At 36.2% G+C, this 27,979-nt stretch overlaps 1 protein-coding gene and 1 non-coding gene across 5 annotated transcripts in view; both read right to left on the bottom strand.

Annotated features, from left to right (window-relative positions):
* Window positions 1-4,352: 4,352 nt before the first annotated feature.
* The window catches only part of LOC111053780 (E3 ubiquitin-protein ligase Topors), a 38,940-nt gene continuing 15,313 nt past the window's right edge, over window positions 4,353-27,979 (bottom strand). For all 4 annotated transcript variants that reach the window (XM_022340708.2, XM_022340709.2, XM_022340707.2 and 1 more), the window contains exons 5-6: window positions 8,953-9,298; window positions 4,353-7,136 (exon numbers count right to left, since the gene is read on the bottom strand). In XM_022340708.2, coding sequence (XP_022196400.2) covers window positions 6,120-7,136; window positions 8,953-9,298 — 1,363 coding nt within the window. In that variant the 3' untranslated portion in view covers window positions 4,353-6,119. The remainder of the gene's footprint in view (window positions 7,137-8,952; window positions 9,299-27,979) is intronic.
* LOC120350128 lies at window positions 7,278-7,443 on the bottom strand. Its single transcript, XR_005570645.1, has one exon. It is a non-coding gene; the product is annotated as a U1 spliceosomal RNA (small nuclear RNA).

Below are 27,979 nucleotides of genomic sequence, written 5' to 3'. Positions count from 1 at the left end.
AGTAGCTTTGTAGGTTAGCAATTAAATTTAGTCAATGTAAATAACAGTTACAAGTCTTAACTCACTGGCTGATTGATTTAAACGTTGTACCAATCCGTTTGTAGCACAAAATACACTCGCATGAACAGTTACACTTCACAAAACTGTAATATTAATGGAAATTTCAAGACAATAACATTGAAGCAAACTCTCAGTTTGTGCGTGGAGTCATGCATTTGAACGAGTCAACTAATAGCGCCTGGTTGCCCTTGCTCGTCGTTGTTTTAATCATACCGAATTACCCAGACTCCGTACTACAGTAAAGAATTCAGTAGCTTGAGATGTTTAGTTCATATGTACAGTTCATAATAGAAATTATACTGTACATTCTTCAACTATACTACGAGATAGAAGAAATAAACAATGCCGTTAGTTACGTTATCAACCGTTCCACGTGGAAGTGACAGGTGGATAAGATAAGGCGATGCCTTCACCTTCAACTTATCATCAACAGATTAATAGCACAACACGAAAAACAGCGCTAGAACAGCTGGCTCATTCCCGCGCGAAGAAGATTCTCCAACAATTGGACACTTGCACAGTTGATATTGAGGTTACCTTAACTTGACAATATCATCAAAACAATAAATAGATGTCAATTTTGAAGACTATACATTCAGTGACTCGCCAGATTCACACCTTTACGTAATAACTCAACTTGAAACACTTTAGTCATGAAAAACTACTTAAACTTCAAAAAACTAATAGACGATTTTTCTAACAACCAACACAGGCAGATCAGGCCTGCCAACCCCTATAGGAAATAAACCGAAGTAGAAAAGAACATGTCATCAACGAAAGGAACAAAGATCGAGAAGAACTACCAGAAATTCCAAAAGAAGTTTATGTGAGGAATGTGCAAAAACAAAATAAAACTAAAAATAATAAATTCAACAAAGAATCTCTCCTATATCAGTGAATCGAGAGCTTAAAACTGCCAAAATAAATCCCCGACATCAAAACACTATAGAGAGAATTCATTTATCCAAAATTAAAAGACCTAGAAAAATTATCAAAACTAATGACATTGAAAAACCTAAGACAGTGACTCAACTGACTATTGACAATGACAATCCTTTTCCAGGTCCCTCTTCACCCTGAACGCAGCAAGATCAGGTAAAGCAATAGACATTAAGAATGTTACTATCAATTCTGGAATTGTACCAATTAACCTTGGCAAAGCCAAACTTGTATATAACTCGCACGTTTTTGTACATAATTATGATTTGAAATCAATGTATTCAGAAATCTAAAATTTAAATAATTACTATGATAAGGTCTCACTATTTTTGGAAAATATTAGTGTAAGTTCAAAGTTCAAAGTTCAAAAACCGATTTCGTTACAGAAAACAGTAGTAAATTAAGAGATGCAATTAACTATTTGAAATTTATCAACCATACAAAGTCTGTTATTGAAGAAAAATTGGAAATAATTTTGTTTTACAATGAAAACGTCAAACGCAATAAAAGAGGTTTAATAAATAGTCTTGGATCTGTTTTAAAATTTATCACTGGTAATTTGGACTCATATGACGAACAAAAATACGATAAGTTGATTCTCGAACTGTATAATAATCAAGATAATTTAGCCAATCAATTTCAAACCATTATTGTAGAATTCAATGAGACAATTAAACTTGTGAACCAAAACTTCAATGAATTGAAAGAGAATTTTTTATAATTAATAATTTAAACGATTTCGTAGAATTAGAAAAAAATAAATATATTTTGAATCAATTACTCGTAGCTTATAATAGACTATTTTATTAGACGTAGTTCATGACATTGAAAATTCTACCTATTGCATTTTGTAAAGTAGGCGTTCTGCACCCTACTATAATGTCTACTAAAGAATTATTCAATGAACTTGTAAAAATTTCAAAATTCTATGATAAGAAATTCCCATTGGAAATCAATTATAATAAGATGTTAGAAATAGAAAAATGTATTAATGTAGATTGTAAGGCAATTAAGAACGAAATCATTTATTTTCTCAAATTTCCGATTGTGGAAGAAGTCATTTTTTATATTTTTGAATTATTACCAATTCCAAGTAAAGTAGAATCAAATTTTGTAACAATAGTTCCACAAAACAAATACCTATTAAAATCTTCTGATAGTTCTAATACTTTAAAAATTGAAATATTGTATAAAGAATGTAGATTGATAGGAGATAACGAATGCTATCTGTGCTCATCCGAAGCCATCTCCCATCAACAACTGCAATGTGAAGCGACTATCATATCTACTGGTTCCACCGACAACTGTAAATTCACCGCTGTCCAAATTGAAGAGAACCTCAGCAAATGGATTCCCAAAATACAACAATATTTGGCAGTCTTACCAAAATTGGAGACCTTCCACATCGAAACGAAAACCGAAACTACTGTGACAACACTTCAAGGAATTTATTTCATCAATACAGCTGAAGGAAAAATTTACTATCGAGGAAAACCTCTGTTCCACTCTTCCCAAACGAGAGGACATTCAAAATTTCTAAAAAACATCCAATTAGAACTTCAAGATCATCAAATTCCAGATTACCAAATTCATTTGAAAAATTTAGAACATCTTAATTTTAATCCGATTGCTGTTAACAAGTACACCCCCATAAGGGAAGAAAGTATTTTCACTACAAACATAAGTTTTTGTACAGTTATTTTGTATGTAATTTTTACTCTAATGTCAATTGTTCTATTGTACCATTATCTAAGTAGAAAAGATTCACCCAATGTAAAGATTGTTAACAACCCTACCCCCGAAGTTCTTTTTAGGGATGGAGGAGTTATATAGCTAATTATATAGTCAGCAATCCTCATTCCATTATTGTTGATGTAGCATAGTTGTAGTGGAAAGTCACATTGTATTTAGTATTCAGTTCCAAGCTAGCGGGCATAGCGAACGGAGCTCTATCGCGAGATATAAAATTATTGTAATATGTGGTTAACAAATAAATTCATTTTTTAAAAAGACTATTTGATTAATCGCAATCCTAACTTGTATGAATGTCATGAAAAAAGCAATCCGTGGTCATTTTCGGGTAACAGCCGTGGAAGATGTTTCAATTTCTTCGTTAAGTCTAGCATAATGAGAAACGCGATGATAAGTCGAAATCACAGGCAAACACCTCAAAAACAAGATGGCCGCCGAAATTTTTAGGGTTTTACTATATCGCTTGTATTTTAATAACCGTTGATATTCAACCGGTTTTTTGGACGACTATATTCTAAAAATTTTCCTCTACAATTTGCAAATTGTTCTATAAAATTACCCTCTAAAACGCATATTTTATTAGTTATAAGTTAACCTTCAAAAGACCTGTTGGAAATGTTAAATCTATAAAATTTATATCGTTCTTTCAGCTTTAAAACAATATATTTCATGCGCTGTACGCCAGTGAATGTGTTCTCCAGCGCCCTCCAAAGAAAACCCTGCATGATTTCTGGTGCGTTTTTCCATAAGCATGAGGTAACAAGCTAGAACTATACAATCGATTTTAATGACTACTTCAAGATAGAGACTTGCAAATGGTCTTTTATCTCTTTGTTAGAAGATTGAGGAGTTGGATATTGAGGATTGAGGATATTGAAGGTTATAACTAATAAAATATGCGTTTTATAAGAAAATTTTATAGAACAATTTGCGAATTGTAGAAGAACATTTTTAGAATATAGTCGTCCAAAAAACCGGTTGAATATCAAAGTTTATTGAAATACAAGCGATATAGCAGAACCCTAAACATTTTGGCGGCCATCTTGTTTTTGAGGTGTTTGCCTGTGATTTCGACTTATAAACTTCGCGTTTCTCATCATGCTAGACCTAACAAAGAAATTAAGACATCTTCCACGGCTGTTGCCCAAAAATGACCACGGAATGAAATTTGCACCCGGACTATTAGGCCTACTATTCTACTAGGATTAGAATTTGTATTCTAAATACCTTGGGCTGTTCCATGCTTTTATTATCCCATGTTCAACTGAGATAATAATAATTAGGAATTCTAGTATTTCAATTATAAGACAGCAATTATTGAACTATCACTTATTTATTTAAAAATTAAATTAGCCAATAAGGTTACTCGGCTTTCATAATTCTCAAATTAACCTGACTTAAAGTAGCAGAGTTCTCTATCAATTAAGGAAAAGTTAGTCAAGTTAAATTAGAATAAAAATTGAGTGGAATTTATAACTTAGCTACATATTTTTGTGACATAATCCAAATCAAGTCATAATTCAATATATTATAAATTTAAAGGTTTAATATAGGTTTCATAATTTATAGGTTCTTTATTCACTGAACTAAATTAATATCACTGAGTTGCTAAAATATCGTTTAATTTGCTAAGTTTAATAACATTAACATTAATGACATTAATGACTTTTAATAACATTATTTTTTACAAAAATATTACTATTTCATTTTAAATCAATTCGAATAGATTAAAAGCCTGGATATCAGTTACTTTGAAGCTTGAAGTAGATGCAATACAATGGACTCGGCATTACATTTAATCTCTGTCAAGCTTATGTTTTATTGCTGTTTAAACAATAGCGAAGTCCTTATTCATTCTCCATAAAGATATCAACACTTTTGCTTTTATTTGCTTTTAGTATTGGATGAAGTATAGGGTTGAAACCTCCCAGCATTATTGAAACTGGAGTGATGAATCATCTACGGTGTTTAAAATATTCTATAATAATTATTACTACCGAGTACAAGTAAAACGTTTCCTAAGTAAATTACAATATCAGCTGATACATTTATGAATATCAACTTATTGCTTCAAACGAATTAAAATTGAATCGGCTGATATGTAACTGAAATTCAAAATGGATTTCATGACAATTGAAATGTCAAATATTTGAGTTTAATTTTTACACTTCTAAACATTAAACAGATACCAGAACATTAGATAAGGGAAATATTTCATAAATTTCAAATGAATAATAGAAGATAATACAAAAACAATGAACTATAACAAAAGAACAGCTGTTTTCTCTACGGAGTTAAACTATTATACACCTCAAAATTAATCTAAAAAACATTTTTCTCAAAATAATTAGCTGAAAAAAATTTAGGAATAGATTCCAGAATAGCCAACGTTTCAATTGAAATCATGGAAGCATGAGAAATGTCTCAAATCTATCAAGTTAATAGTTTTAAGTCAACCGAAAATTAGTCAGAATTCCATAATAATTGAAAGGATGACTTCAACTTGTCTGATAAGATAAATCATTATATTATAAAATTAGGCTTCAATCAGAAATTTAGAACTTGTTTTGAGTACAATGTATTTAGTCTCACTATCATTTTTACTTAATAGTATGACAAGATTCTAAAAAATGCTAAGAATAAACGCAACTCCACATAATTATTGCGATAATCAACATGAGTGTTGATCACAAATTGCAAACATTTAATTATATTAGTATTCCGCATCTGATATCGACAACACGCTGTAGTAAAAGATGTAACACCACCGATGTTGTGAATTAGAATAAATCATGAAACCAGGTTTATAATCCCGCACTTTGAATAAATAATCTTTGGCATCTCTAAGGAGGATTCATATAGAAGTACTAATTGTACCTTTTCAGACTCTTTCCTTTGATAACGCCTTAAGTGTGCTTCACACAGTCGTCACCTTACTGCAGTAAGTTATTTGTTCATCACATAACAATCAGTAAAAGTAAAAAAATTATAATTTTCTAAGAATTTTTTTTATTGCTTGCGATATGAAGTCTTTTCACAGTAAGTTGCATTATTTCATTATCATGTTGTATTTTCACAGTATTATACTGTGGATAAAAATATGGTTCATTTTCCAAAAATGTTCTCTTTATCAAATAACCTATAAAAGCATAAAGTTTGATCTATTCTTCAGAGTATGTGGGCTATTGTTTTGATGCTAAATGCTTGATAGCTTGAATGCTAATGATTTGATATCTGTAAATAAAGTAGAACTGAATCTCCAAGAAAGTTCTGTTGATTACAGCTCTAAAACAATTTGAAACGAAACGATCAGTTATGAGGTAGATATATCCATGATTTAGCAATGTTTCTACAACAAATTATTGAAATTAGTGCTTTCTTTTGAACTTGTATTTACTGCTGTTACTATGCTTATGCTGGTGACTCAAGTCGGACCAAGAGGAGGAGGTGGAGGCGCAGGTGGAGGTGGAGGTGGAGACGGAGGCGGAGCGTTGCCAAGGCTGGTGGTGGGGGTGTTGGTCTGATGAGTAGGAGCCACTACCACTGCTACGGCGCACTTGCACTACACTCTTCAGTCGTTGATTACTAGTCACCTCTTTCCTCCGTTTCTGTCGTATCTTCCTCCTGTGTTCCAAATCATCTCTCCTATCTCTGCAATCACAAGATGATGGTGATGGAGATTGAGATGGTGATGGTGATGGTGATGGTGATGATGATGAAGATGATGATGATGAAGATGATGATGACGACGACGAGGACGTTGTAGAATCTCTCCGACTCCTTTTTGTCGCCGGCCTAGATGACACCTTCCTATTGCTTTTCGAATAAGCAGCTCTCTTAACACTTCCCTTCGACTTCTTATCTAACTTACTCTTTACACGCTTTTTCTTTGTTTCATTCCATTCCTCGTCGCTCGATGAACTGCTACTACTAACTGAACTATTATCATCATTATCATCATCACTTTCTGAAACTGTATAAATGCGCTTATATCTCTTATTTTTCATTTTTTTCGTGCGATGATGTGACTTTGTTCTTGATGTAGAAGGCTTGCAACTTTCGGCGGAAATGTTTGCTATTTGTTGGGGTGTCGGTTTAACATCTTCGTCGGAAGAAACGCGGTCAATGTTCACGTGCTGTTGTTCACTGTTATCTGCTTCAAGGTCATCGTCGCTGATCGTGATGATTTCAGGTGTTCTAAGGTGACGCGGCTTCACTGTAGCAATCACAACACAATCTTCCATTCCTGATTCAGGTTCTGATTGCCTTGACAAGTCGACGATTTGTAGGGGAGATGCATTTGTGAGCTGTGATGGACCAGCCATATGATTGCTCGCACTGCTAGGCCTACGACTAATCGGATCTGGCATCACCTCATCAATAACCTGCAATAGCAATTCAAATACAAATCAATTTATTCACATCAAAAACTTGAAATTGTGAACGGAAATAACTTGTTGATAAGTCGGAATATTCTTCTAGTGAAACAGGTTACAATACAACATCACTGTTTATCAGTTGTGGACTAAGATTACACACTATAATATACCATGTTGAGGTCAATTATTGTGCGCACGAGATGCCCACATTTGGGGCATTCGCAGGGGTCAACCAATTCGCATTGCAATGACAAGGCCTGGCCCTGGGGGAACCGCCTTCTTGATCACGGTAACCCCCACGCCAGGTAAGTAATCTAAATCATGAAAATTTTGCGTATGCGAAGAACATAGAATATATTAGGAATAGAAAAAAGAGTTAAGTATTTAATATTTGAAGTTAGAGAAAGGTTGGGGTGCTAGGTTTTGCTTTTAAATGGCTGAAGGTTCAGAGCATGCACAGTAGCGACAAAAATTACTCAAGATAAACAATTGCAAGATAAAGAGATCAATCCATCGTAAGGCTTCTATCTATCATGTGCACAATATGATTATTGTTATCGTCTGTGAAACCAACGGTTTCAACAGTTTATTTGGTTCTAGTTCTTTTAAGAATATTTGATACTCAAATTCTAATATGTTTGTTCTCTTAATAGGTAATATATTCCAAACCATACCACTTTCATTTCCATAACATACCAGGCAAGTTTCAGATTTCTAATTGAATTTCATTTTCTATAAGAAATTTACTCTGACTAAATCTATTCACATAAATTAAAATTCAATGAATTTTGAGTACTAGCATACTTCAGTACTTCTGGATTTGGATTTTGGACGAATGCAGTTTTCATCGCTCAAAAAAGTATTCTAGTTATAGAATGGTAATGTAATATTGTCGTAATACTTTCAAACTGTAGACCTTGCTTCAAAAAAAAAAAATGAAAATTCTCCCACTATTAAGCTAGAATGTATGTTTTATAGATAAAAACAAGGATAAAATTCAGAACTGGCGCACATTTGCACAATAATTACGGAACTAGACGTAGGGAAGAGTTGCGAGATGATATACATAGGACCATTTTGTATGAGAGAGAAGTGAAGAGAGCTGGAATTCGACTGTATAATATTACCAGCCACCATAAGAGCATATACGGGACAAAAATTTGGAGAATTGATGAAAGAGCAACTCTTAAGCATTTGTGCGTACGGTACTCAATTGGTCAATTTAAAACACATTACGTGATGAGCTAGGTTGTCCAGTTTTATTATGTATATATTTTATGCATTTTTGCTACTAGAAATAATCGAAATAGATTTGACTAAATTATCGACATATCCAAATACCCTTCCGTGGGAGGTAAATTGAAAGAATAATAATACTGATTTTATTCTTTCAGAGGCTAGGGACTTTTTTGTATATTTTCAAGCTTATTGACTAATTTTTCTTTCAATTTTTTTTCTATTTCAATTTATTATTAATTATAATCAATATTATGTGTATGCTCTAACCTCTAATTCATTCTGTATTTGGCCATTTTACGTATTATTATTGTGTAGTAGTCTATTTTCTATTTTGTAATTGTTTTATGACAATTGTATAATTATTATGTAGTTCGTATTAAATACTGTTCATCACAAGTAAATAAATATGAATATAAAAAGTAAGCGGACGGCGCTTTGTGCTGCACGCAGTAAATGTAATGAACCGAATTTTTTCTCATTCAAGTAAATATAAAATATAATTATATTATAATGATGGTGGATAATTTATTTGATAGTATTATATTAAATGTAATAATAGGAATGATTTGATGGTTTATTGTACCTGAACATCACTGTCGGACGAGGACGAGGAGGAAGTGGTGTCGAGCAGGTCGATGTCGTCGTACTGGATGCCGACGGGGGCTGGTCCATAGGTGGCGTGTCGGTCGTAGCCGATCATGTCGTAGGGCGATATGGCGAACGAGTGGAACTCGTGCACAAAGTGGTCGGTGCGGCTGCCAAGGAAAGTCTCGACGCCATTGCGGAACTCCGCACTGCGAATGGGCCACAGCACCACCATCTCCATGATCGCGTTCATGGCCGATTCGCAGCTGCGGCCAGCACCCAGCAGTGCACACAGCTCGCGGTGCAGGAACGGAACCAGGCGGTGCGCCTGTGCTGGGTTTTGTCTGCAACCAACCCACATTCAATAAGTCACCAGATGGCTCATTGATCCACGACATGAATTTGGCAACCTTATGATGACATCTCAGAAATTGTTCAATCATATTTTGTAAGGATAAGGCTGGCCACTAACAGTAGAAAGGAGTATTCATGTACTACATGCATGCTTGGACCCACCGCAAAGTAGACCAACGCTAATCCACGCCACTCCAACCCACGCCGTGGAAAGTTTTGTAAAAGCATTGCTGGCAATGGCGCGCCGCAAACTGCACCCCAGTCGAGAACATTCCACTAAATTAATATAAACGCGTGGATCGGTTTGTGATTTGTTCACAAAGGTTTCGAAAAGGTTGGAACGTGGGTCACTTGTTCGTTGTACTGTGCATGCCAACAACTAGCACATGCGTCGTCAACAAACTATCCTCCTCCCGGCTTTTGTCGGGGTTTTTCGGCTATACTCGGCTTTTGTCGAGTTTTTTCGGCTATATTCGCTTTTGTCGATGTAGCCATGTTCCACGCTACCGTGGGTTCACTTTGCGTTGACAGACCCAGCCCAGCGTGTGGGTTAGCTTGAGCTTGAATGTGGATAAGCGTGGGTACACTTTGCGGCGGGCATTATCATGCACACACGCATCATGCATGTTTACCATCGGCGAGAGGCTTTTAACACAAAATAAACAACCAATAACTATAAATAAACCACTGGAAAATCACAAATTATGATAATTGAACCTCAAATAGAGCAGTGAAGAAAAAATAAACTAAAAAAAAATCGAAGATTCAAAGAGGTATCCACTTTGAAGTGGAACCAGAGCTCAAGCGCACCAAGGTTAGCAACCCATATGAATGAGATTTGTGAAATTCTTTAAAACAACAAGGTCACCAACACGAAACCATACTACGGTACACAAAATTTGAAAAACAACAAGGTCACCAACACAAAACTTGTAATTTTTTATTCAACATGACAATCCCAAGCCCGGGATGGCCAAGTGGGTCAGGCTTTAGATTTAAAGAGATATTGTAAATAAATTAATAAATAAATAAGATAAAAAAACCTAACCACAAAAAATTTGTGCCACAGAAATAGTGCCAAGGATAAGTGCGTAAGGCTCAGATTTTAAGAGATATTGTAAATAAATTGATAAATAAATAAGATGACACAACAATGTATGACGTCATGTGTATCATGCATGTTCTACCGTTAGTGGCCAGCCTTACGATGAAAATATGAGTAGTTGTTCAATAATATATTGTAAAAATAAGAGCAACTTTACTTAGTAGACGATGGCGAGTCCGCTTTACAATTGCCTCTTGCAACAGCAACGTGTTTTGATCAGATTTTAAGTCGTTATCTTGTGAGAAGAGTAGCAACATTCACAAAAGAATGTTGTTCAACATCAAATTAAATTATTTATTTGCCATACCGTATGGCAAAAATGTACGGTAATACCGTACAACTTTCAAAACAAAAGCACTATTAAAATACTTAATTTAACCATAAACCTAAAATACATATAGTCTTCTCAACATAACCATATAGGCCACCTATACCACAAAAAATACCAGCAAAGCCAGAGATATGTGTGCTGCAACGAGAGCATCAATCTAAGAGATCTTGAATAATAAAAAAATATGGTGTGGTACACTCATACAACTTTTTTTGCTCATATTTGAAACTACGATCAGACTTCTGTATAATATACAGGAAAAAGTACCTTGAAAACAATTTATTATATATACACATATTATGTGTATATAATATAATTATAATCAGTATTGCGTTAGAATTCGTAGAGAACGGACGTATAGTGGAGTAGTTAGTAATAGTGTAGTGTAGAAGTAGTGAGTCAGCAGTTTGTTCGCCATCAAAAGAGGAACAAAAATATTGCATCGAATATCGGTCGTCGACCGCGGAATTCATGCAAGCAAAGCGACCTGCTTTTCGCGGCCGTTCTAAAGCTCGCGTTCGCGTTTCCGTGTGCGTGAGTGTTGATACGAGGGCTGTTTGAAAGGTATGTTTTCAAAATATGTCTAATTTAGTGAAGCCACCTAGTATTCCTACAGAAGAGCAAAGAGAACAGGGAGCCACTAACGACAGTATGGACACCAACACCATGCTAAATACATCAGAAATCCAGTGTTCACCGGATAAATATATCAAATTAAATAAACTCGAAGCTTCAACCGAGCAGGTACTTTTCATCGCCTGGAAAGGGACCGATGAGAAGAGGAAGGAATTGGAGAAGAGCAACTTAGAACTGTTAAAAAAAGTGCAGGATTTGGAAGCAAGATTTCTGAATATTGAGAAGAAGATTCACAGCTCACAGCCTACCAGCTCAGCAGCCGAGAACTACTCAACAAATGACGAAGAATTGGCCAAAGAAACGGAATGGATCAGGACTCGTACAAAGCGGGCTACCAAGAAGAGGAAGCTTAGTACCTCCATCGCCAGAAGTCAAAAATGTGTCTGCAAAAAGAATTCAACAGAACTTAAATTCTAAAACCACTGACGTGGAGAAGAGAGAGAAGAAAGAAATGCCACCACCCCCAATCATAGTGGATGGTATCAAGAATCTAGATGGACTCCTTAAGAGCTTGAAAAAAGTGTCGCCAGCTGACAAATATAGAATAAAACTCTTGAGTGGAGAAACGTTCAAAATAAATGCAGTCGACTCCGAAACTTATCGGAATGTTACCAGAGAACTGATTAATGACGGATTTAACTGGCATTCCTATGAAGATACAGCAACAAAAGGTATTTTTAGTTTTTTTACTTAAAGTCGAGACCAATAAGAGTAATGATTAAAAAACTTCATCACTCTTGTAGTACGGACATGATACTGGAAGATTTGAAGACACGAGGATTGAAAGTTCTAGAAGTTGTAAATAAGCTAAAGTGGAAGAAAAGAGAGCCATTGGATATGTTCATAGTCTCATTCAGCGCGGAAGAAAATATAAAAAAAGTTTTTGAACTTGAAAATATACTTGGTTGCAAAGTGGAAGTGGAAGCACTGAAGAAGGCCAACCTGATACCGCAATGCAAACGATGCCAAGCATACGGTCACACACAAAAATACTGTAACAAGTGTGTAAAGTGTGCAGGTAAACATCAAACAAAAGACTGTACAAAACCCAGTGATGCTTTACCAAAATGTATTCATTGCGGAGAAGCACATCCAGCCAGCTATCGAGGCTGCACTGTCGCAATCGAATTGCAAAAGATTAGAAACTCCAATAAAACAAAAAATATTCCAGATTTACGGAAGAACACAGTGAAGAATATTCCACCAAAAATCACAGAAAATACACAAACCCACAATCCAAACAATGAAAGCGCGGTTAAGAAATTAACTTTCGCCCAGATTGTCTCAAAAGAAAATAGACCAAAATTGGGAGAGCCAAAAAGTGAAGTAGGAGATAACAATAATATTTTGCAGCTCATCTTGGCAAAACTGGATAGACAAGAACAAATAATCACCTCACTGCAGTCTAAATTCCAGAAGTTAGAACAAAGTAAACTACTGCAATTCAAATGATTCATTCACTAAAAATAATGGAATGGAACGCAAATTGATTGTTACAACGGCAACAAGAGTTGGAAGCAATTCTAAACATAGAAAAAATAGATATATGTCTTATATCTGAGACTCATTTTACAAAGCAGTCGTTTATAAAATTCAAAGGCTATAGGATCTATCATGCTTTACATCCCAGCAATGTCGCAAGGGGTGGGAGTGCCATCATCATCAGATACAATCTACAACATCATGAACAAGTGAAACTCGAAAGTGATAGAATACAATTGACAGGTGTAGCAGTGAAAGCAGTAAATTATCATTTTGTTGTTGCAGCTATTTACTGTCCTCCCAGATATTCAGACATATTCATTCTTGGTGGAGATTTCAATGCAAAGCACGTGCATTGGGGATCGCCTTTAACAACACACAAGGGAAGACAGCTCTATGAAGCAATGAGAGAGATGAGGTGCGAAGCTCTTTCAACTGGTAAACCAACCTACTGGCCCACCGATACTAGGAAAATCCCAGATCTTATAGACTTCTGACAAAGAATATATCGGTAAATTATTGCATTTAGAGGATAGTTTCGATCTAAATTCGGACCACTCACCCATCATTTTGACTCTCAGTGATTCAATTCTACAGAAGGAAAATGCTTGTCCTGCGCTAGTCAACAGCTACACGGATTGGGATGGTTTCCAAAAGATGCTGGATGAAAGAATAGAGTTGAACTCGCCATTAAGAAACGAAGAACAGATTGATCGGGAGTTAGAGAAGTTTGTTACTGATATCCAACAGGCAGCATGGTGTAATACTCCACAATTCAGAAGAAGAACCACTGGAAATAATTACCCTGCGGAAATCAGAGAAATGATTGTGGAAAAACGAAGAGCAAGAAGGAGATGGCAGCAATCACGTTCCCCTCAAGACAAAAGAGTTTTAAACAATCTAACTCAAGAACTAAGGAGAGAGATTCAATGTATCAAGAATGAATCAATCAATAATTACTTGATAAACTTAACAGCAGAACGCAGTACAGACTACTCACTCTGGAAGGCAGCTAAAAAAATAAAAAAACCCATTCATCAATCTCCTCCTCTCAGGAAGCAGAACAGACAATGGGCAAGGAGTAGTGATGAAAAGGCACAGACCTTTGCAGATCATCTTGTGAACGTTTTTAAACCAAACAACACAACTGAAGAAGACACTTTAGAAGCAGAGGAGAATATCTTACAGCCAAATCAAGAAATAATGTGTGTCACAGTAGAAGAGGTGAAAAGAGAAATAAGAAATCTGAATAACAAAAAGACCCCTGGATTCGAAATGATAACTGGCTTAGTCCTCAAGCACCTACCAAGAAAAGCAATAGTAAAATTAACACACATTTTGAATGCCTCTTTCAGACTCAAATTTGTACCAGGAATATGGAAAGTAGCAGAAGTTATAATGCTACTCAAGCCAGGTAAAGAGCCACATGAAGTATCATCATATAGGCCAATATCATTGCTACCTGTGCTTTCCAAGTTGTTTGAAAGAATTTTACTGAGTAGGCTAACACCAATAATTGAGAGACAGCACATAATTCCAAATCACCAATTTGGCTTCAGAGTGAAACACTCAACAATAGACCAAGTGCATAGGATTGTGAATGTAATAGAGAAGAGCCATGAAGAGAAAAAAGTTTGTTCAGCAGCTTTCCTTGATATAGGGCAAGCTTTTGATAAAGTGTGGCATGAAGGTCTTCTTTTCAAACTGAAAAAAGTGCTACCAAAGCAATTTACAGATATATTAAAATCCTATCTGACTGACAGATACTTTAGAGTCAGGCATGAAAATTCATATTATGATTTGAAGGAAATAAAAGCAGGAGTTCCTCAAGGAAGTATTCTAGGACCATTTCTCTACCTACTCTATACCAGCGATATTCCCAGCCTTGATGAGAATACTACAGCCAACATTGGCTACGATACAGCCATATTATCAGTAGACAGTAATATTCATATTGCAACAGAAAAACTACAGAGATCCATCAACAAAATTCAAGATTGGACTAGAAAGTGGAGGATGAAACTAAATGAAGCAAAGTCGATTCACATCAACTTCACCAATAAGAAGGACCTGCCCATACCAATAACAATTAACAACCAAGTTGTACCATATGCCAATGATGCCAAGTATCTAGGTATGACCTTGGACGCAAAGCTTCGCTGGAAGGCCCATGTCAAGAAGAAGAGTGAGGGACTTGGAATCAAATATAAGAAGCTGTATTGGCTGATCGGTAAAAACTCCAACTTACAAATCCAAAATAAAGTACTTTTGTACAAACAGATACTAAAGCCAGTATGGACATATGGTATACAACTTTGGGGGTGTACCAAAGACAGCAATATCAATGTAATACAACGGTTCCAGAACAAGGTGCTGAGGAACATTGTGGATTCTCCTTGGTATGTCAGGAACAGCGATCCTCATAGAGACCTGCACGTCGACCTGGTGTCCACCGAGATCCAGAGGCATGCGGAGACGCACGAGGGGCGACTGCACCAACACGACAACGTTGAGGCGATCCAGCTGCTAGGCAATGGAGGGTTGGTGCAGAGGCTCAAAAGGAGGAAACCGTATGAGCTAGTGTAGTGCTTGTTCAATTAGTGTCCAGTGAAAGAGCAGAGCAGTGATTGAGTGAATCTAGCTTCTATAGTACAGTCATAAGTGTACATATTAATTAAACAATCAATATCAGTGAGAATATCTAATGAGATATTCGCTGTTAACATTTTCAAGTAGTATGTTAGGGTAGAAAAAATTAGCTCATTAGTCTCCAGACTAGATAGCTATAGTATTGTACAATAAAAAAAAAAATATTATATAATATAACATGGTTTTTTAGTCATTATCCGCCACTTTTCTCAAGAATATTACGGAGCTCCTGAAATTTTCCCAGAAATTAGACTCATTTCAGTTGATACACACATATTATGTGTATATATAATTGTTTTCAGAGTACTTTTTCCTTTGTGTAAACTGTGAAATTCGATGATTTTTTTTAGTCATCATTTTTTTAAAGTCTTCAAAACAGCTCTTCTACAGATGAAATAACTAGACTATGTGTTGTTGTTGTTGAACTTAGAAAACCAACTTAGAAAACGACCGGACTCTCGAAACCCGCCGCCGGTTATAGTCAGGTTTGTACGACGCACCGTCACCCACGAAATAATGCAGCGAAAGCGCAATGTGGATAAGCTATCAACCCGTCATATTGGAATGCAAGGTGAGATCCGTCCAATTTACATAAACTTTTCTCTAACGGCCCAGCGAAAAATCTTATTATCCAAAGCCAGGAAGTTACAAAAGGAATTCGGCTTCAAATATGTTTGGGTGGACAAAACTGGTACGATAAAGATAAGAATAGTCGAAAATGGAGAAATTCACACTGTGAAGTGTGAAGAGGACTTATGTGCCGTACCAACCACAGTCAAGTGCTAAAATCTAGTTGAACGATGAAGTTTTTTTCTTTTCTTTTCAAGTTATTTCTATATTCAATCTAAATTTCAAGTATTTATTGTCCATTCAATACAGTATTTATTTAGTACGTAACTGCAGTCTAGATCTAAAATTGGATTTTATCCATCATTCTAATCTTTTTCGCTAACACATAAAATACGTATTGTAACTGACAAATCCTAATGAATAACTTTATTATTTATAATAAATTAATGAAATCGATGTAAATATATCTCAACTAAAATTGCTGTGCAGATTGAAGCATTTAGTTTACGTCTATAATTTCAATTATTATTCATACTTTTTTTAAAGTAAAATTCATTGAAACTGAACAATAGTCATAACTATTCTATCAAGTTACGATTAGTATAATTTATTTGAATATAATTTTGAATGAATCAGTCATGAGAACAAACTAAATTGATCAAACAGCAATCATTCTTTCACGTTTCAAGAGTTTCAGTTCTAGGACCGATGTTTTGAAGGCTAGATTCTGTTTTGCAGTAAACAAGAAACTAATCTTATCAACTGAAGCGAGAATCTCCTTGCACATCGACATAACGGAAGAATCATAACGATTCAATAAGTAAGCTTTCTATAGCTAATCGTTTTCTTTCTCTACTACCGCTCTTACGACTGCCTCTTCCTCCGTCACCCTTTATTTTGTGGGCATGCGGCTGGTAGCTTCATAAAATACCGATAACAACTTATCTATTTCACATTCATCATTACAAATTGGAAATGCTCCGTTTTCTCAACATCACTTCCCGCTGATAGATCTGATCTTATTGTGATCTGATTGTCTTTCAATTCAATTCATAATATATAAATATTTCTGTTTTATATATAGCACGGTTCAGAAATCAAGTTTTATCACCGGTAGGCTGAGGTGATCGACTAATTTTTTTTCTATTTCCCTTACCCTTGCTAAATTTATTAATTTTTCCTTCTACTACTTCTAAATATATTATTTTTTTTTCATTTTGAGGAGAATTAGCTTTTAAATCTAAAATACATTTTAAGATTTTGTGTTCTCAATTTTTATCGTATATTTTTCATTATCTTTCTTACTTAAAAATTTTTTTCTTTGATTGTTTATGGTTATAGTGGAAAACTTTGACAATGAAGCAACACAGGAATGCTACAATACTATTGAAATTAACGATATTCTACTTCCCCCACCAATTAATTTTGCCAATATAGTGGAGAAACGTATAATGAGTATGGTTCATATGAACATACGCAGCTTGAATAAGAATTTTGATGAATTCGCTAACACAATAGAGAACTGTCACCTAAAATTTGATATTATAGTGCTGTCTGAGACATGGATGGGCGAAGACGAACCTTTTAACTACATATTAAATGGGTACACATCAATAGATCAGCCTGGAAAGAGAAACAAAAATAATGGTGTATGTGTCTTTGTCAGTAATGCATTCACTTTCAACAGACTGAGTGTTGACATACCAGAGTCAGACTCAGTGGTCCTGAAAGTGAGAAACCCCACCACAAATTTCGAAATTACTTTGATTGCAATCTACAGATCACCCTCCTCATCGGCTAATCTATTCCTAAATGACTTGGAGAATGTTTTAAGGGAGCTGACGGATTATAAAAATGTTATTCTTATGGGTGATATTAATATCGATTTGAATCAAACTTCCGATACCTCTATTGACTATTTTAATATTATGACTTCAAATGGCTTCACATCGTATATAAATAAACCAACTCGAGTTCAGAATATTTCAAGCTCTTGTATAGACCACATATTTTTCAAAAATACAAATGTCAATGCAGATAGAGTGATAGGTGCTATTTTCAAGACTGATATTACTGATCACTATTGTACCAGCATTCATCTAGGAGGTCAAAGTACTGCTTACGAATCAAATAGTATATCTTCTAATACCAGCACTATTGGCAAAATAGATTACAACAAATTATTACAATGCCTCGAAAATGAATCCTGGACTGGTGTGATGGATAACAACGACATTCAAACCCTCGTACAATCTTTTGAACAAACACTTATTACCCACATAGAAAATGCAACCACTCAAATCAAGGTATCACACAGAAACAGACCATTAAAAAACTGGATCACCCAAGGATTAATTAGAGCTATACAGACTAGGAACAAAATGCACAAAAAACTACTGAAACAACCTAATAACAATGAGCTAAAAGAACTCTATACTCGCTATAGGAATACTTTAAACAAATCATTGAAGGATACCAAAATCAATTACTATAGAAATAAATTGGATCAAAGTAGGGGTAATGCTAGGAAAACATGGAACACAATAAACGAGATACTTGATATCAAAAAGAGAGCTTTGAATAATGATATTGATCCTGAAGTCCTGTACAAACATTTTTCATCTATTGGTAGGAAGTTTGCAGAAAAGCTAAACAACGAAAATGTAACCAATATACAACCTCAAATCAGTCATCATAATTCTAACAACTCACAAATTGATTTCCATAACTCTTTTTTCCTATTCCCGACAAATGAATCAGAGATTATTCAAACGATAAAAACACTGAAATCCAATTCAGCACCAGGCGTAAGTGACATAAGTAACAGTTGTTTAAAAAACATAGCTCACAGCATTGCTAAACCTGTAAATATCATAATTAACAGATGCTTTGAAGAAGGTTTCTTCCCAGATGAATTCAAAGTAGCCAAGATTGTACCTTTGTATAAATCTGGTGATGCTAAAAATCCGACTAATTATCGTCCGATAAGCTTGCTCAGCGGTATTTCAAAGGTTATGGAAAAAATTATAAAAAAGCGTCTTACACAATATTTGAGATTGAAAAATTTTATTCATCCCAGCCAATTTGGTTTTCAAGAAGGCAAAAATACAGAGGATGCTATCTCGTTACTAGTAAAAACTTTAACTGAAAATTTTAGTAGAAGAAAGAAATCTATTGCAATATTTATGGACCTCACCAAAGCATTTGATACTATTCCACATTCAAAACTTTTGGAAAAACTTAATCGTATTGGAATTCGAGGATTACCCTTAAATCTTTTCTCGAGTTACCTGAGAGGGCGATCACAGATATTATCAAATGGGAATAAATCCAGTACTGAATATATGCTCGACTATGGTTTGCCACAAGGAACTGTTCTTTCTCCAATCTTATTCATAATATACATAAATGACCTCTTGAACCTGCACTTGAAAAATGGTCGAGTTTTTAGATCTTCTGACATGACTGAAACTAATCTTAGTGTTTGTAGGATGCAATTTCCTTATAGGTGTGATAAGCTTGTGAATATAATTCCCCAAACCTTGTTTGCAAATTCTCCACCAAATAAACTAAAGATTGAAACCATAAATTGGATCAAAGCATCCACTGACTTCTCTGGTAACATAAGATAGTATTGTTGTGATTTGGATCGTTTCTCACTACTTTCTCCACTATATCAGAGCCCTAAGTTTTTCTAGCCCAATATTATCATTCGAGCTTACCGTACTCTAAAACAGCTTTATGCTTTTCTCATTTGCGTTCCTGTTGTGCTGTCTAGCCTAGCGATGTTTAAAATGTATAACTCCACATTGAAGATTCTTCTACCTGCTTTTCAATTCCATTATTTACTACTTTTTTTGTATGTATTTTTTATCTCCTACTTTTTAATCCTACTTTATTTCATATTTTTTATGCCACTTTGTTTATAAATTTTTTGTAATCTATTTCTTTTTGAAGCTCACGAACGGACGTAAGTCTTGTGAGCTCCACATTCTATTTCTTGTAATAATTTTTGTATGTACATTGTCAATTTGATTTACTATGTTGTACAAGAGATGAATGAATAAACTTGAAAACTTGAAACTGGACGAAATATGTCATACTGATCATAATCTTCAATCGATCTGACATTATGGATAATCGACTTGAACCCCTGTTTGCAAAGCGGACACTCCGGTTTTACCTAGAAAAAAAATCTGGTGTGGTACACTCACACAACTTTCCTTGCTCATTGAAATGTAAGCCTCATTCTCAAACAAGAAGAATTTAGGGGAATAACATAATGACGATTGGCGGAAGCATATTAGGAACTACGATCAGACAACTCTACTAGTATATGTGTATATATAATTTGTTTCAAGAGTTCTTTTTCCTTTGTGTAAATTGTGAAATTCGATGATTTTTTCTGAAGTCGTCAAAACAGATCTGTTCTAAAACGTCTGTTCTACAGATGAAATATCTCGACTATGTGTTCTTTTTATAAACTGCTCTACCTACCTACCTCATGCACGAGAAGGAGGTTACTAAGTTCATTTCTCAAGGATGGGATGGACTCCCCATCAGTTTCCCAGAAAGGAGACTCATTCCAGTTGATAGAGCTGATAAATAACTATACAGGGTATGAATTTGAAAAAAATCGGTCAAGTTATTTTTGAGAAAATCGTGAAAAACATGGTTTTTTAGTAATTATCCGCCATTATTCTCAAGAATATTACGGAGCTCCTGAAATTTTCCCAGAAATAAGACTCATTTCAGTTGATAGGGCTTATAAATAGCTATCCATGGTATAAATTTGAAGAAAATCGTTAGAGCCGTTTTCGAGAAAACCGTGAAAAACATGATTTTTTCAGTAATTATCCGCCATTTTGAATTCAATTTTATTGAATTTCTTATTGTCGGATCCTCATGATATAAGGACCTTAAGTTTAAAATTTCAAGTCAATCGGTTGATTAAGAATGGAGTTATCGTGTTCACAGACATACACACATACACACACACACACACACACACACACACACACACACACACACACACACACACACACACACACAGACCAACACCCAAAAATCATGTTTTTGGACTCAGGGGACCTTGAATCGTATAGAAAACCTTACTAGGGTAACCGTATTAGGGTACCTTAATTTTTTTTGGAAAGCGATACTTTCCTTACCTGGTAATAGGGCAAGGAAAGTAATAATAAACCATTTCAACGATGTATCAATATTAAAAAAAAAAAACATAGAAATAACAGTCTTTACAATAGGAAAACAACCTAAATTGAAACTAAAATCTTAATAGAGATGACAGAATATAAGGACATCAATCATGAATGAGGAGAGAACAGATTTTATCCATTTGAACTGCTATAGCTGTTTTCAGGACTAGGTAAAGTTGTTCAGGACTATTAGTAATACTAATCTGTTAGTACGAGATAAAAAAAATTATTTGCCGATAAATACTTGAAATAGTACAGTGGGTTATGTCACATAATTTATGGGATAAAAAATACGATACATTATAACATTAACGGTTAAGGACAAACTTTTGAACATCTCTATATAATTATAAAAGCGAAATGGCACTCACTCACTGGCTGACTGACTGACTCACTCACTCGCAGAACTAAAAATCTGGTGTGGCGCACTCACACAACTTTCCTTGCCGTTATGAACAGTACTGAACAAGAATGACTGGCTTTTTTTTCTCGACAAGCCAAACAGCTGGACAGTCGGCACTGGTGCCAACAAACCTGCTATTGGCAGAACTGTAGTCAGGGATTTGGCGCTACAATTCGAATGCTCTGGCCGGACCATACCCCCGCCTCTGAAAAACTATTTTTCAGCCAAGTTACAAAACTGAAAAAACCAAGGAAGGGAAAAATCCAGACATGACAAAAAGAACAAAACACCAACACCAAAAAACAACATAAAAGAAAAAATGCAACAATCACCACAACTATTGAGTTGGGAGTGGATATAATTTCATTATTACTAGGTCGAACACGGAAACAACGATTACACTTAAAGATACAAATGCGAATAATAGAGCGAGCAGACAGTATCCAGAATTTCTGTCTGATCAAGGACAACAATAACGAAGGTCCAGCATGACAGTTCTTCTTGTGATGATAATCAATCAACATCGATACGAAATTGTCGGATTTTGGTAAGATCATCTGATGACAAGTCTCAAATTCCAGTCCAGCATGAGACAAACGACCGCCGACGCGAATCACACCTTTATCAATGAATGGAGACAGGCGACGTAGGCGCATAGAACAATCTTCTCCCTTCTCCAATTGCACAAATTCAGATGAAAAATGTATCTTCTGTACCACTTTACATAGATACCTCTCAGCAACATCGAAATCTGATTCTTCTGATTGGGGTAAGATTCGTAAGAATTTGAGAACAAGAATTACAATTCTCAAAAGACGACCATAATCCGAACAACGACCAATCAATGAATATATTGCATTGCTGTTACAATCAGGAGATTTTGTGACTGTCAACACTGACGGTTTTTTCGCCTCCGGTGGATCCACGATCTCTTCCATTTGAGTTCGGACGGGCCAATCGCATTCGTCCTCTGCTATCCATGATGGACCTGAGAGCCACAACGGAAAGTTCACAAGCTCAACTGGTGATAAACCTCTAGACAAACAGTCAGCGGGATTTTCAATTCCGGCAACATGCATCCACTCCTGTATACAAGAATCCTGTATTTTTGCGACGCGATTACCAACAAAAGTTTGCCATTTCGCGGATGGAGCATTAATCCAACACAAGGTGACTGTCGAATCAGAGAGTGCGACAATACGAGACACATGACAACGTTCACTAATAATAGTGACTACTGAATTCATGAGTTCTGCCAACAAGAGTGCCGCACACAACTCCAAAAGAGGTATTGAAACAACTTTAGATGGTGCTACCTTGGACTTTGAACACAATAATACAACTCTTGGCTCCTCGCTCTCCTTCTGCGACTTCACATAGATAACTGCACCATAACCAGACAATGATGCGTCACAAAAACCAATCAAACTGATGTGAGAATCCTGAAACAAACCAACGTGACGTGGAACAGCAAATTTCAACAATAGAGGCAACTCTTTTTGACAATTCTCCCAAAGAGTGCAGATAGACTCAGGCGGCTTCTCGTCCCAATCCACTCCTAATTTCCACAGTTTCTGGACAAGACATTTAGAAATAATGTAAACGGTGACAAGAGACCAAGTGGATCATAGATACGAGCCATCACTGACAGAATAGAACGCTTAGTAGCGACGACCTCACCACACTTGACGGAAAACTGAAACAGATCAGTACTACGTTGCCAATTCAATCCCAAGATAGCCAAGGAGTTGTCTGCTTCGAAATCCTTGTACGAAAACGATTTCTCTTCCTCCGAGAATTTCTCCAACATTGATGGTGAATTTGAAGTCCACTTTGTGAGCGAGAAACCTCCTCCCTCAAACAGCTGCTTGGACTGACGATACAGCTCCGCGGCCTCTGACTCTGTGGCGACAGATGTGACTAAGTCATCCTTGAACATGTCTCTTGGTATTCTCGCCTTGGCTGCTGGAAAACGATTTCCATCCTCCTCTACAAGCTGGTGGACGCCAAATATGGAGAGCTTGAAACACCAAAAACAACACAATTGAGCTGATAAATTTCGATCGGATCCTCCGGCGAAAATCTCCACAATACACGCTGATAACGACGGCAGGAATCCTCCACTAATATCTGTCGATACATTTGTTTAATGTCGGCAGTTAGTGCGATTGGGAACAAACGAAAATTAACTAACAAAACAAAAATGTCAGTCTGCAATTTGGGACCAGCATGAAGAACCTGGTTCAATGACAAACCCGATGATGTTCTGGAACCAGCATCAAATACAATTCGGATGGGCGTGGTAGTGCTGCTTGCTTTCACGATGGCGTGATGTGGTATGTAGTAACCACCTCGGTCTGTCTGATCTGCTACAAACGACATGTGACCCTGACGTAGGTAATCGATCAATATTTCATGATATGAAATACGAGTATTGCTGTCAAGCTCTAGTCGTCTCTCCAAAGTCAGCAGTCTGCGTTCGGCGACAGCATACGAATCTCCCAAGCTGCTGGGCGGCTCCGCAAATGACAAGGCAACAACAAAACGACCAGAATTCACACGATGTACAGACTTCCGAAAATTTACCTCACACTCCAACTCTTCCGGTTTCAGTTGACAGCTTGGTGCAGGGCACGATTCCAACTCCCAAAAACGTTCCACAAAACTATCCAACGATGGACTACTAACGAATGGACTACAGATGGCTGTAAAACAATTCGACACATTCGTTGTTGAAGTGAGAATCGGCGCTCTCCCCATCAGAATGTGACCAAAGACACTATTAACAGTCATCAATTCGTGCGATTCACCTATACTAGGACTCCCACGTAGCAAGTGAGGAACTAACTCCGCACCAATGATGCCATCTATTCTACTAGGAAGGTAGAATTTGTCGTCAGCCAGTGTGAGATTTTCAAGATGATGAAGTTTGGATCTGTCGATTTCACAAGAAGGCAACTTGTCGATGATTTTATCTACCACTGTGGCATCCATCGAAAACTTGACGGTAGGATCCAACTTCGACTGAATCGACACACAAGTACGACCTCGAACTTCACTAGTACCACCACCGAATCCACGAACAACGGTTTTCATGGGCTGGAATGGTAGTCTCAAACGCCGACACAATTTGGCTGTAACAAAATGACACTGACTCCCGGTGTCAATCAAGAGACGAACATCACAAAGCTGATCATTACAATCTCGAACATGTGCAGTGACGGTCGACAACACAACGGTCGAATTTTCTACATCGTTGGATGTAGAACAACAACTAATAGGTGATGTGCCACCTGCCTTGGAGTTCGACGAGGACGCAACACCTTCATTGGAACTTGATCTAGAAAAGTGCAATAAAGAATGATGAGATTCTCGACATTGAGCACACTGAGTTTTACTACGACAATCTCTACTCAAATGATCCACATCAAGACAACGAAAACAACAAAACTTTCCTTTAATCAAACAATAACGATCCCAAGGAGTCATTTTCAAGAAACTAGCACAATCTACTAACCGATGACCCGGTTTTGAGCACTTCAGACAATTGGGCTTTTTACTAGATGCATCGTTAGATGAATCATTAGATTGAACCACAAACACCTTTGATTTATTATCCTTTTTGTGCTTCATATTAAACGATTCAGTCTGTTTCTCATCAGAAGGAAGAGTCTTAATTTGCTTTTCAATGAATTTGACATAATCGGCATAAGTTGGCATAGCCTTGTCACGGACGGCCGATTCAAAATTTCTACGAGAACTTGGATCCAGCAATCTCAAGCCATGATAGAGGAATATCGAGTCTGACAAATCAGTGAGTCGCAATCTCTTCACTGCATTGATTGAACTGCAAAACCCATCCAAAATCGCAATACAACCTGCCTTTGATTCTGATTTTATTGGACGAAATTCAAAATTTGTTTGAAATAGGCATCGACTTGCGCCCGTGGATCGTTATAGCGGGTCAATAATGCCTGCCAAATTATTTGATAATTATTAGCCAATGGTGGCAAATGACGACAAATATTTGATGCTTGTCCAGTAAGTCTACTTACAAGATATTGGACCTTCTGCTGATCGTTCAAACTCTTGTTGTCATGTACCAATGCCTTAAATAGTTCATAAAACACCGACCATTGAGTCTGGTTCCCATCAAATTTCGGAAGGTCGATTTTAGGCAGTACCGACTCGGACACGACCGGCTGTGCACTAGCCGCTGAAGCTGCCGAAGATTGAGCAATAGCATCAATCGCCTCTCTCTGTTTGAGAGTGTTAGCCGCTACTTCAATATACTGAAACAGATCTAGATGTGAGTCGTTGGATGCTACAACATGGTCTTTATTCAACTCAAGTTCCAACTCATTAACCACTAATTCTGTCTTTTCATAATCCGAAATGGTCTGAGACACCCGAGGATACAACACTAAAAATTGCTCAGCAACTTTTGGATCAGAGACATTTTTAGACAGGTCATAAAGTTTTTGCAATCTGGCATACAATTGTTCCAGTTTAGCGCGATGCACCCTGATTTGTTTCTGTAATTTTTCCTCCATCTTGAACTCATACACAAAACAATTCAGCCCCGACAATACAAAACAACAGACAAAAAAAAAAAACAAGAATGTGTTCAAAACTAAATGGAAGGAAGAATCACGACTAGTAAGTTATCAAAGTTAAACTTTGATTATCAATTCACAAGACAAGTTACTGCTGAAGACAAAACTATATGATTAGATAATGTTCTTCCAACAACTCACAAACAAACGATAACTTGTTGAATTGAACAAACAAAATCATGCTGTGATTAACCTTCACCAACATGTATAACAAAATGGACAATACAAAATTCCAACAAACAAACAAATTCCCAAAAAAGAGCACAATGAGCCTAGTTTCAGGAAAATTACAATTTTAACTGAAATAAATTTAATTTCAGACAAATACAAATTGACAAGAAACCTTGCTCTTAGAACAAGGCTACAACAAACTAAGTTGAGCATGGATCAGACCATTCTGAACATGCCAACATTGGACAAATACGAAACTGCTTAAGTCCAATGTGTGTGAATTAATCAATAAATTACAAATTTAAACTCATCACGGTTTGGAGGATCAAAAATGTTCTGAACAAAGCTCAGGCTAGAGCTACTAGAGGACTGTAATTTACTATTCAAATAATCAAATACAAACAAGAAGCAAAATTTAATCTTCAATTTGAGCCAGGTTATTGGTACAGCTAAACTCTGCATTAATGAACAATAAAAAAGAGCAAAAACTCACCAGATTTAATCCAATTTTGTCTACTTGCCCTTCGAAGCCTTTATTAGGTGTTTTGGTCAGATTCATGGGTGGGAAGAAATCTGGGAAAAGAAAGGTTTGCTTCCGGGCTGCCTTTTCGTGTTGATTCTGTGTTCCACTTGCAGGTCATATACTGTGGTTTGAACAAAGCTCAAACTGGAGTCTTTATAAATTCAAATCCGATTCAAATTAATTCAATTTAACACTATTTACGCTGTTATACTCAATTCACACACACTATACTCAAACAATTATCTACAAGAAATTTCCTATTGAAATTACATTACAAAATACAAATTCGGTCTTGCGACAAGACAACGGGGTGACAAGACAAACCAAAATGGACGAAACAAGAACGACTGACCGACTGAACAAGAATGACTGGCTTTTTTTTCTCGACAAGCCAAACAGCTGGACAGTCGGCACTGGTGCCAACAAACCTGCTATTGGCAGAACTGTAGTCAGGGATTTGGCGCTACAATTCGAATGCTCTGGCCGGACCAGAGCAGGACTGGTATGTCAGGACTGGTAGTCCGTATGTTTTTCCTTCTCTGTAGTGAGGTGGCCTTCAATTTAAAGAGTAATTTTTCTCAATTGAATTTTTATTCTTGTAGGGAAATCCCTGTCCTTTTCAAGAATAGTTTTTCTCAATTAATTTTTATTCTTGTGGGTAAATTCCTGTCCTTTTTGAGAATAGTTTTCTCGATTAATTTTTGTCCTTGCAGTGAAATTATTATCATTTATAGTAAATTTTCCTTGCTTAGTTTTCATATCATAAGAGTGACCTTGTGTTTTAACTTTGCTTAGCAGTTTCAGACTCGCTGTAATTCCTAGTAGGAAAATTCCAATCATTTCCTAGAGAACTCAGGTGCAGTTTGAGTTTGTCCTTGTCGAAGTTGGTAGACTGCGACGTCCTTTCTCTTTCTTTCTCTTAACTTTCCCTATTCTAAAATCCTTCTGGCTCTCAGGTACAGCTTGAGG

The sequence above is a fragment of the Nilaparvata lugens genome, chromosome 2 (assembly GCF_014356525.2).
Source record: "Nilaparvata lugens isolate BPH chromosome 2, ASM1435652v1, whole genome shotgun sequence".
NCBI classification, from domain to species: Eukaryota; Metazoa; Arthropoda; class Insecta; order Hemiptera; family Delphacidae; genus Nilaparvata; species Nilaparvata lugens.
This window is presented reverse-complemented; position numbering and strand designations above follow the sequence as displayed.